General features: G+C 45.5%; 1 protein-coding gene and 3 non-coding genes across 4 annotated transcripts; 2 read left to right on the top strand and 2 right to left on the bottom strand.

The window, feature by feature from the left end:
* Positions 1–2,061: 2,061 nt before the first annotated feature.
* Positions 2,062–2,360, bottom strand: LOC147247812 (signal recognition particle RNA). The gene has a single exon (XR_015109631.1).
* Positions 2,361–2,756: 396 nt separating this feature from the next.
* On the top strand, positions 2,757–3,055 carry LOC147247813 (signal recognition particle RNA). Its single transcript, XR_015109632.1, has one exon.
* Positions 3,056–4,127: 1,072 nt separating this feature from the next.
* On the bottom strand, positions 4,128–4,426 carry LOC147247814 (signal recognition particle RNA). Its single transcript, XR_015109640.1, has one exon.
* Positions 4,427–5,759: 1,333 nt separating this feature from the next.
* On the top strand, positions 5,760–8,606 carry fignl1 (fidgetin-like 1). The gene is made up of 2 exons (XM_086180193.1): positions 5,760–6,042; positions 6,565–8,606. The coding sequence occupies exons 1-2, from the start codon at positions 6,030–6,032 to the stop codon at positions 8,508–8,510; spliced, it is 1,959 nt and encodes a 652-aa protein (XP_086036319.1). The 5' UTR covers positions 5,760–6,029; the 3' UTR covers positions 8,511–8,606.
* The last annotated feature ends 3,499 nt before the right edge of the window (positions 8,607–12,105 follow it).

Raw genomic sequence — 12,105 nt, forward strand, 5'->3', positions numbered from 1 at the left:
GTTTCTTATGATATGAAATGACATATCATTCAAAATCAAGTCAGTATTACTTGTGTGACATTCATCGATATTATTCGTGTATACAAAACTACGATTTTTTTTCCAAAATTGAGTGCGGAATTCTTATTGAGCAGCATATGTACTACAAGACCCAGAATGCAAAGGGGCAGCTCGTCCTTTGAACATTTTTATGCTTTAACTCTCGTTGAAGCCACTGGATGGCGTCCCTCTCCATATCTATCTATCTATCTATCTATCTGTCTCTCTATCTATCTATCTATCTATCTATCTATCTATCTAGATATAGATATAGATATATCTGTATACAGATGTATATAGATAGATAAATAAAGACAGCCATACATACATACATATTATACATATATATATATATATATATATAGAGAGAGAGAGAGAGAGAGAGAGAGAGAGAGAGAGATGTCGAGGATGTTAACTTGTACAACGTATTGTCCCGGTCGTCTGATTATCCTGAGGAATGAATTAAGTGCTCCGAAACTGTGACAAATTGCGTCTCAAATATATTCATTCATATATGAGGTCCGCTGTGGTCGCGATAATTTAATCTTCATCAAACGCGTTACTCATTAAATAATCCTTTCTTTAGTCTATTAGGTGTTGTCTTTTTTACCTCGTTCCCCCTGCCGGTTGCTAAGATTACAGGATTCATTGCTTTAATGTTGGCCGTGGAGCTGCCCTATTGTTGACACTCGCATTGTTATATCATTTGTATAAAGCATAACATATTTCGAGACATTTTCATGATGGTGAGCATCAGTTGAACGTCACAAATCTGCAACAAGGTGAATTGTAGCCTATTGTTTTGCAACTCTTTTAGCTCCAAATTCGGTGACTGAGAGAAGAACCAGCCGGTGCAAATTCTTTAGTTGATGGATTGATAGTAGTTGCTGCTCGCCTCCAGCAGGAGGCAGTGGAGGGAAAAAAAAAGCTGTTGTTAGTGACAGTTTAAATGCAGGGGAGACGAAATCTGAAAAGCTGTTGTGGCGTGTAAGAGACGTGACGTGAGAGAGAGAACATTGAGCGTTTGTTTTTACTTTTGTAAAGTTACAAAAATGTTATATTTCCTGATATTAATATTGATTGTGATATTGGTATTAGTGTGTTGTTCTTAAATTAATCTATACCAAATTTTATTACCGAATGTGGCTTTTAATGGAATCTAAATTGTTTGTCATTTCATGTTGGAATATGCAGAGTCTGACATCCTCTGTTTTTACTGTAAAAGGAGGATCCAAGTCTTCACCAGAGAGATAGGAGACGCAGATGTGTTCATGCTGCACCGGTTGTCCCTGAGGCTCCAGAGAAATTATATTCCCAACCACCAAACAAGTAACAGAAGGCAGAGATTCAGGAGGAATGCCGATGTGGTAAAAGGCAAACATCATCGGGACACTAAACCATACTCATACTACTAATGCTATAATAGGTGGACGAACAGTAGCAAGCAGGACTACCAGAAAGCAACCACCCATCAGTCAACTCATTCACAACTAGACTGTTGTATTTCGACCAGATGTTCCCACAGTAACACTGGCCTGAATCCGGCTGTACAAACTCTAATAAACAGATCTGACAAGGCTGCAGATTCATCCCAGCCGAGAAGCTCTCAGTGTCACAAGCCTGCGCAGTTGTACAGTGACAAGTGGTTTGACACTGACAGCAAACACCTGAGAAAAACACTCAGAAGTTTATCAAAGCAAAACCACCAGCGACCTGAAAACCTTCAACTCCGCCTCCTGCGAATGACGGAAAATGTAAAGGAGAACACAGCAGAGTCAGAGAGCAGCGGAGGAGAAGTCAACCGGGTATGGTTGAGGAGTCCATTGACTCACATCATTGAGGGAAGATGGCTTCTTTTTGCTGACCACTTAAAGATGAACTGGCCATATAAAATGGTGAAACATGCAAAAAAGACACTTTGACATGACTTTCCCAGGCATGAATCGCTCAGGTGACGTTTTAGAGACGTGACGTTAACGGCGTGTGTGTCGTCACACGTGTCTGTAGTGAGTAGAGAGCAGTAAAAGACCGGGTCCCGCTGTGTTACTCAGGCTGCACTGGAGCGTCTATTCTCAGGCGCGATCCCACTACGAAGCGGCACGGGGGCTTTGACCTGCTCCGTTACCGGTCTGGGCCGGTGCACCCCTCCTTAGACGACCTGGTGGCCCCGAGCTCCCCCAGGAGCACCATATCGATACCGAATTTAGCGAGGACGCCCGATCGACATAGTCCGCTGCAGCTCAGAGCTCCTGAGCTCAAACGATCCTCCGGCCTCAGCCTCCCGGTAGCAGGGATTACAGGCGCGCGCCACCGCACCCGGCGAGGAGACCCTGGATTGATGGAGGTTTTGGTTCTGACAAGAGTGAAGGTCTCCAAGAACACCGAATGAAACTAAATCGGTGTCATGAAGGTACAAGATGAGAGTCTTTGAGAGTAAATGTTGAATCTGTCTCAGTTTATTAATCTCATCCTCTTGCAGCAGATTACTGACAATCAGCTGATGACGTTAATTTCAGACACTCCAACTGGAGAGGAGCAGTTATCTGTCCTGTAAACTGATCCAATTATTCAGGAGTGTCAAAGTGCGATTAGATGATGAAAAAAAAAAAACTTTTAATGAATTTGTTGTTGGAGGGTCCCTGCATTAAAAGATGTTGCTTTACATTTATTGTTCATCCTCGTCAAAGCCAAAATCTCCATCAATCCAGGGTCTCCTCGCCGGGTGCGGTGGCGCGCGCCTGTAATCCCAGCTACCGGGAGGCTGAGGCCGGAGGATCGTTTGAGCTCAGGAGCTCTGAGCTGCAGTGGACTATGTCGATCGGGCGTCCTCGCTAAGTTCGGTATCGATATGGTGCTCCTGGGGGAGCTCGGGTCTACCAGGTCGTCTAAGGAGGGGTGCACCGGCCCAGACCGGTAACGGAGCAGGTCAAAACCTCCGTGCCGCTCCGTAGTGGGATCGCGCCTGAGAATAGACGCTGCAGTGCAACCTGAGTAACACAGCGGGACCCGGTCTTTTACTGCTCTCTACTTACCACAGACACGTGTGACGACACACGCCGTCAACGTTTCATCTCGTAAACGTCACAACTGCTTCTGACAGTTCATCTTCCCTGCACTTAAACTCTCAGTAACCACAGCTGCTAGTTTATCCTCCACTGCCTCCTCCTGGAGGAGAGCAGCAACTACGATCAATCCACCAAGCGATGAAACTGCACCAGCTGGTCTGTCTCTCGATCACTGTATTTGGAGCTGAAAGAGCTGCGCTACAAAAACCTTCACTTTCCTCTGTGTTTTATCGTTGTTATCAATAAACATATTTCCACAGTAATTAGCAGTAATTAGTGCAGAAGAACATGATTGATGCAGTTTTGAAAAGACGACAGACTGTGACTGAGGCTCACAGGAGGTTTGAAATGTTGCAAAGTTTTTCGTCAATTAAAAGATGAGCCCATGTCAGGATTTGGGGCATCACTAACAGTCTGAAAGCCAGTTGTGGTCCAGTATCCAGCATACATGAGTAGGATGGAGGAACTTGACGCACCAGGTCACCAACCCTGAAAATGCTCTTTATTGGAACGTAGGAGATAACTTGAGTCCAGAAGTGCAGCTTTTTGAATGACCTTTACTCAGCATTGATATAATCTAGATTATCAATTTATTTATTTGTTTATTTGATGAAGGAGACAGAGTAGGTTGCATTTTAATAATTTTAACTTAATTGCAGAATTTCTTATTTCTTTCTACATGAGTGGGAGTAATTTTAATTGTCTGGTGTTCTGTCATTGTGTGTCTTTATTTGTTAGATTTTTTTAAGGAAAGTGGAAAGTGAAGGTTTTTGTAGCGCAGCTCTTTTAGCTCCAAGTTCAGTGATAGAGAGACAGACCAGCTGGTGCAGTTTCATCTTGGTGGGTTGATCGTAGTTGCTGCTCTCCTCCAGCAGGAGGCAGTGGAGGATAAACTAACAGCTGTAGTTACTGAGAGTTTCAGTGCAGGGAAGAGGAACTGTCAGAAGCAGTTGTGACGTTTCAGAGACGTGACGTTGACGGCGTGTGTGTCGTCACACGTGTTTGTAGTGAGTAGAGAGCAGTAAAAGACCGGGTCCCGCTGTGTTGCTCAGGCTGCACTGCAGCGTCTATTCTCAGGCGCGATCCCACTCCGGAGCGGCACGGGGGTTTTGACCTGCTCCGTTTCCGGTCTGGGCCGGTGCACCCCTCCTTAGACGACCTGGTGGTCCCGAGCTCCCCCAGGAGCACCATATCGATACCGAACTTAGCAAGGACGCCCGATCAACATAGTCCACTGCAGCTCAGAGCTCCTGAGCTCAAACGATCCTCCGGCCTCAGCCTCCCGGTAGCTGGGATTACAGGCGCGCGCCAGCGCACCCGGCGAGGAGACCCTGGATTGATGGAGATTTTGCTTCTGATAAGAGTGAAGGTCTCCAAGAACACCGAATGAATTTAAATGGGTGTCATGAAGGTACAAGATGAGAGTCTTTGAGAGTAAATGTTGAATCTGTCTCAGTTTATTAATCTCATCCTCTTGCAGCAGATTACTGACAATCAGCTGATGACGTTAATTTCAGACACTCAATCTACTACTCCTTTATCGTTCAGCCTTTTTATAACCAAAACCTCCATCAATTCAGTGCCTCGTCACCGGGTGCTCAGGACCTCTGTGCTGCAACAGACTGTGGCGATCGGGTGTCCTCACTCAGTTCTTCTGAGTTTTATCATTCTCATAAATAAAATACTGCCACAGTATGATCAGACATTAACATTAGGGTCATAAAAACTCCCCCTCGTCATGTAAAAAGGGAATAGAAATATACAATTTTAATCAAGAAGAACATGTAACAAAGAAGATTTTTGCATTTTACTCAAAAAGAAATACAATTTATAACACGAGCAATTCAGGGGTCTTCAGTCAAAGTTTCAGGAGAGGCAGGGAGAGAGCAGGTTTTTGTCTTGACGCCACTTGGGGGGGGGGGGGCATTTTTGTCTCAGAGTTCGACTCACGTAGTTCTTAAAGATGACAAAAAATGACAAACAGAAATCAACACGCTGTCCGGGATATCTTATGGTGTTTGTTTCTGCTGATATCATTGTTGCTTTTCCAGCAAAAGTAAAGTTTCAGGGTAAAGACGTTTGTATTCACGCCAGTCCGTCGCAGGGCCATCAGGAGCAATTAGGGGTTCAGTATTTTGCTCAAGGATACCTCGACAGGGGGAAGTGAGGATCGCACCGGCAACGCTTCGGGTTGTACAGTTCAGATTTCGCAGTAAATGTACCACAAGCCCCACAATGGTTAAAACCCCTCTTCGTCCTTCAGATGTTTTAACGCGTTGAAGCCACACGATGGCGTCCCTCACCAAACATTGTGTGGTGTTCCAATTAAATTCCGACACAAAAAATGTCATGAAAGAGGTTTGCTGTCTTGATCAGATTGTTTGGTTCGGTAGATTGATTCAATGTCAAGTAAAATAATAATCGTAACAAACTTTTTGTCGAAGTGTTAAACTTGTGCAACAATATGTTGCTAGATAGTACCCGAACGCCTGTGTACCCTGGGTGTTAAATGAAGCGCTCCCAAACTGTGAGCAGTTGTGGGTCTCGTTCGAATATTGTCAATGATATATTTACGTCCACTGTTGTTCTGCATAGACGCCATGATTTCATATCGATCATTTTTTTTTGTCGACTCAGCAGCACTTATCAAGTTTAGCACCTGTTGGTTTTCTGTACCTTTTTTTTTTTTTTTAATAGAAAAGTTGTACTCTAGAATGCTTTTTTTTTTCTGAACGATACGGAACGAGGCCGGAAGTCGGGGACGGAACGGTTGGCGGGAACAGACAACCCACCGAGCTGCGGGGAGGATAGTACAAGAACACGCTCACGAAGTGTCGTTGGTTGTGTGTTTGACAACGTGTTTTCGTCACAGTATCACACGAGGATATCGGCATTATAGCTCGCGAGGTGCAGTTGTGAGTGTGAATGCCGAACGTTGGTGAGTGTCTACGGTTTGTCAGGTTCCGTTCATTACTGCTCAAACTGCATGCGAAGGTGTTTAGTAACAGTTGAGTGAAAAAAAAACGCAGACTAAAATTTACCTCCTGGTTTTTGGAGATGTGTGATAAGTTTCCATGAAGCGGAAAATAAATAGTTAAATCCCGGGATTACCGATTTATTCATATCACAATCGCTTGAAGCTCCAGTGCAGCTTAATGTCTCTGTCTGTATCTGAAGGAAGTAGCGGGTTGGTAAATTTAAAAGACAGCAGCTCTGCGGATATTTAATGTTCATTTAATTGGACATTTTGGGTGAAGCATGTTGCTCATTTTATTGTGAAATCCTGATTTTCAATCTTTTGTTTTGATTCACCTAAATATATCAGATAAGAACCCCTTTGACAAGATCTCTGTATCATAAGCTCCAACACACCCTAGAGACGTGTGTATGGGTCACAGGTCATGAGGGCTTTTACTGGGTTCATCTATTTTTAATAATTTTGTCCCCGCTCCTTCACCAGGCGGGAGCAGTCCAGGCATGAGTGGCCCACACCTGGACGAATGGCAGCGGAGGTCCTTTGACATTTCTTCTGGCAAGTGCACACCTGAACAGATGGCAGATGCCTATCGGGCCCATATTCTCTCCATTCAGCATGCATGGGCAAGCTCCCAGCTCTCTCAGGCCGGCATGGCCAGCCTGCTCAGGACTTACTCAGAGCGCTACGCTGCAGTGCTGGACTCGGATGACCCCCACATAGGCCTCAACAATTATGCAGAGAATGCGCTGCATCTGGCTCGGAGTCAGAGGAACTACAGTGACAAATGGGAGTCATCCCTGACCATGGAGAGTTTGCGGGAGTTGCCCTGCGTGCAGAGAATGACTCAGGCGGGGACGGGGGGACGAGGCTCACCGGTGGCAACAGCAGATGTTGACATTTCTGTCGGACAAGACAGCCGAGGCAGCTCCTGCTCCGCCTCCAGACTGGCAGTCAGGCCAGAGGGTACATTCTTCAAACCCGCAGGAGCACCGCCACCCAAAATTGAGGTCAGCAGCACCGCCAGTCATGCTGCCACTAGTATTTCTGCAGAGAGACCAAGAGGCTCTGAGGGGGTTTCAGGTAATCCCACCCCCTTCCCCCGTCCTCCAGCCAGAGCTGTATTCAATAACCAGTCCTCAGTACCCCCACAGTGTTCCCCTGGTTCTGCAGGCACCAACCACCAGTCCTCCTCCTTCCCCACCACCAACACATCAAAGCGGAAGCACTTTTACACCCCAGATGGAGGCGATGGCGGGAGGGCGCCACATGGGGGGCAAGTCGAACCAAGAGCCGCAAGTAACTTCAAAACTGCACGTGAACAGCTTATTGTTGATCAACAGAGAAAAAACTCCCATCAGCCCCAGCGAGGTCCGCTCCCTGGAATGGCCGCGGCTGTGAAGAAGTCCCTGGGCGCCAACAGGCCTCGTGGTACGTTTTCTAAATTTGTATCACCTATGCCACGACAGGAGGAGGAAGAGGGCAGGGCGAGGCAGAGCTCAGATCAGGAACCTCCGATTCTGGATGAGCGTCTGAAGAACTTTGAGCCAAAGATAGTGGAGCTGATCATGAGTGAGATCATGGACCACGGGCCCCCAGTGGTCTGGGATGACATAGCGGGTCTGGAGTTTGCGAAGACTACCATAAAGGAGATTGTGGTTTGGCCCATGCTGCGACCTGACATCTTCACCGGCCTCCGTGGGCCACCCAAAGGCATTCTGTTGTTCGGACCTCCGGGAACCGGGAAAACCCTGATAGGGAAATGCATCGCTTGTCAATCGGGTGCCACCTTCTTTAGCATCAGCGCATCCTCGCTCACGTCCAAGTGGGTGGGGGAGGGTGAAAAGATGGTGCGAGCGCTGTTTGCCATCGCCCGCTGCCACCAGCCCGCCGTCATCTTCATCGATGAAATTGACTCACTGTTGTCTCAGCGGACAGACGGGGAGCACGACTCATCGCGCAGGATAAAGACAGAGTTTCTGGTTCAGCTGGATGGGGCAGCCACCGCAGCTGAGGACCGCATCCTGGTGGTGGGGGCCACCAACCGGCCTCAGGAGATAGACGAGGCTGCCCGGCGACGCCTGGCAAAGAGGCTGTACATCCCCCTCCCTGAGGGTGCCGCCCGACAGCAGATAGTAACTAACCTCATGGCTCGTGAAAAGAACCATCTGAGAGAGGAGGAGCTGGAGAGCATCGTAGCAGCATCCGAAGGCTTCTCTGGCGCTGATATGACTCAGCTGTGTCGAGAGGCGGCGCTGGGGCCCATCCGTAGCATCCAGCTCAGTGACATCGCCACCATCAGCGCCGACCAGGTGCGGCCCATTCTCTACAGCGACTTCCTGGAGGCCCTGAAGACTGTCCGACCCAGCGTGTCATCCAAAGACCTGGAGCTTTATGAGGACTGGAACAAGACTTTTGGATGTGGGCGATGATATCAGCTTTAAACAGTCGTGTCGCGAGAGTGACTTCTTGAACACTGTAGAGTTCTCCTTGCAAAAATAAAATTGCAACTATTTTGATTATCCATTTACGGTTTGTTGTTGTGAATGTTTTCAAGAAAAAAATACCACTTTTTGTTTTCACTGCTGCCGCTGATATGATGAACTGAACGGTCCTACTTTTTAGACTGTCGCTCAGACAAAACAAGCCGTCTGATGACATCCAGGGAATCACAGTCGCCAGTAGCGCCTGTACTCTTTCATTCTGTGCATTAAAGCAAAGAAATCAATCATGAAAATCGGCATTTGTTACATCAAAAAGATTCCAAATATGTGAAGTATTTCTAACTAATAGTTCAGTAGCTTTCCGGAGATGTCATTCACACCGGGTCCCAAGTTATGAACGTATTAGTGGAGTTCATTTTAATTTCTGTTCCAGGTGAATCATTGATTTCTGTTGTAATAATTCACCTTCAGGCAGCTTCACCCTTTTGGTCTGGTTCATAGTTGACATTTATGGGTTTATTGTTCTAATAAAATGTTAAATAAATCCTGTTTAAACTATTTAAGGTAACAAAATTACAGTCGTTATACTTGTACCCTGCAGTACACTTCAGCGGTGTGTCCACAGAGGGCAGTGTGAGCCCTCTCAGTGCCAGCCGGTCTCTCGTGGAGTCTCACAGTCCTGAGACACTCCTGATGCTGGATGTGTTAATCATGTCGTTGAAGTTTAAGTTATGTCATAAAGTTGTGCAACACGGTCAATATCCTGGTACTCATGTTGAAAAGAACAACAAACCTTAGAAACTGTCCTTTTGCCCTTTCCTTCCTGTTGTTAAGACATCGGTGGACCAAACAGGAAAATCTGTTGGTGCAACACATCCCTCGTTTACGGCACCCTGGATTTTTTTTTTTTTTTAGCGCAAAGACAAAACAAACTCATTTTAAAGCCTTGAGGTATTAATTGTTACCCAGCGAAGTAATTCACAACTCCTTCAATTTAATTATTTTTTTATGTTTTCGAACAAGCAACATCTTCCCACAAATAAATAAGATTGTGTTGTCATGTTATATTTTGAGGTCTTAAAATAACAAAATTATGCCAAAAAGGTTTTTAAGCATGATTCTGAGCAGAGAGCCCCCCCCCCCAGTCCAATGTCCTCAGTGCTAATGAAGGGGGCGGTTATAGACACTACACATGAAATGAAATTGTCATGTAATTTTAATGAAACAAGCTTTGCAAATCTGGAAGACCATGAAAAAAAAAAAGCCTGTCATTTATTTTTTATCTGTTTTTTTTTTTTTTTTTTTTGTCAAGTCCCTGATAAATATTTCAGACCTGTGTGGTTGGCCACTCTGTTTAAACTTTGTTGATTTAGCCAGCAGTGGAAGTGGTCACACAACAGCCCCCCCGGGCGACTCCCCACATCTGGACTGGGACAGATGCACAGAATTCCTCTGGTGCTGCCAGGATCCGTCCGCCGAGTACAGACCGACAACGGAGCCATATGGTCTCAGCTTGTAGCTTAATTTCTCTGTGGCGCTGCAACAGTGGTCACAGTTGTGTACACACACACACACACACACATGCCTACACTATACAATAAACTTGCAGTCAATGTCTACAAGTTTAACAAGGATTTACATCCTCATTTCTTAATGAACTGGGGGGGGGAGGGGGGTTACTTGTTACTCAATGAATTTTTAGGTGTTTCAGATGTTAATTTCGAATAAAAGACATCCCTGTTTCCAACTTTCAGCCAAATCCCACCACCCCCCCCCCCCCCAGCCAAGAATTAAAAAAAAAAAAAAAAAAGCAGCACCTGAAAGTCTTGAAACAATTAAACTCACTGAGATTCACATTTAGTAAAATTTACTGATTTTTATTTTTTGGCTGTTTCCTCTGCCCAAATTTTTGGGAGTTTTCTTATGGAATTTGTATTAAAAAAAAATATGAAAAAACACACACACACACACACACTTGAGAACCCAACCATTTTTATTCCAACCGTTTGGAATTTTTGTGACTTTGGCCATGTTTGAATATGTACGATTTTGCCTTTTTATATCCCAAATACCAATTTTTTTTCAGCACAAATAAGTGAAACATTCCTTCAACATAACTAGTAATGTAATCAGGGACTTTTGACACTTCATCTATCATCAGATGGAAAAATGATGTTTGATGTTGGTTTGTTCGAACTTTTTTGTGTATTTTCAAGCATCTTTTGCGGTCGTCAGTGCATGTCTTCAACACAGCTCTTAATATAGACCCCGACTACAACTTGTTGTCTTTGTCTTGTGACTTTGAAAGTACTCAAGTATCTGGTTGGAGAAGAGTGACAGGAGTCGTGCCCACGTGTCAGGAGAGTTTCATACTGTGGTATTCCTGAATGCTGGTGGCGAGGGTCCGCTGCTGCCCCCTAATGGGCCCAGGAGGGGCCGAACAGAGAAAAGAATTTCTTCCACTGGTACACTAGTTGACACGGTGATCAAATCAAACTCTTTACGGTCCTCCATTAATGGGATTCAGGGTGTGAATTAGAAACCAGATTGAGACTGCTGGATTCTGTGAAGAGCACATTTAGGTTCTAGATGGAGTGTTTCAGTCAGCTGGCTGAAAGGGGAAGTGAGATGTGGGATCCTGGCAGGTCAGAGTTGCTTGGCCAGATTATTCCTCTCATGCAAATGTCCTCCCTCCCCTGTTGGGTCCTAGTCAACCGTGGGGGCTCAGCGTCGGCTACAGCTGCTTCCCGTTTCTGCTAAATCACACAGCAGCCATCTGGACGAGGCCGCCAACGCTGCACCACGCCACCGAGTTCCTCTGTAGGCCTCTGACTGGGCCTCTCCAGACAGGTCTGGCCCCTCAGAGCCCCGGCCCCTGCCTTCTGCTCCAATGCCTGATCTGACCGTCCCAGCTCGCTGCTGCGTTCGCTCCTCAGAGGACCAGCCGTGTACTCCTCAGGTCCTGGATATGGCACATGCTGACCTGCTGGTGTGTGTGCATGCAAGCACTTCACGCTCACAGACACACAGACACACACACCCTTCCTTTTAGTGTGCACGCCTCTTACTCCTCTCCCTTAATGCTGCAATTTTAACGCAGGGGTTTCTGCTTGATTGTCAGATAAAACTGAATGAAAACATGCTTCCTGTAGCAAATCTTTGTTTCAAGGTCTATTGTTTGACAAAATTTACAATTTTTTGTAAATATTAATATTTTGCAGTCCCAACTACTATCTCCATGGATTTATTTATCCACCCATTTTTCTTTCAATTTGTTCAGTGCTTTTTGCAATTTGTATAAAAATGCCTGTCACTCACTCTACCTGAGTATTTGTTTCTTGACAGTTTTGGGGGGGGGGGGGGGGTATCCTGAATGACATATTAACTTAATCATTTCTAAAATTGGAGGGAGTGAAATGCAATTGACGTATTTCATCGTAGTAACACTGAGATGAAGTTTCTTTCGGCTCATTATCCCCGTTCACAACACAGTAAATACTGGAGTCATTTTAATATTTCCATGTCTTTACTTTACATCCTTGTAGTCTGAAATTCCTATAAAAATGCAGCTATTCCTACATGC

Source organism: Aulostomus chinensis, chromosome 16 (assembly GCF_037954235.1).
Source record: "Aulostomus chinensis isolate RoL2024-O1b breed Wild chromosome 16, RoL_Achi_v1.0, whole genome shotgun sequence".
In the NCBI taxonomy this organism is placed as follows: domain Eukaryota; kingdom Metazoa; phylum Chordata; class Actinopteri; order Syngnathiformes; family Aulostomidae; genus Aulostomus; species Aulostomus chinensis.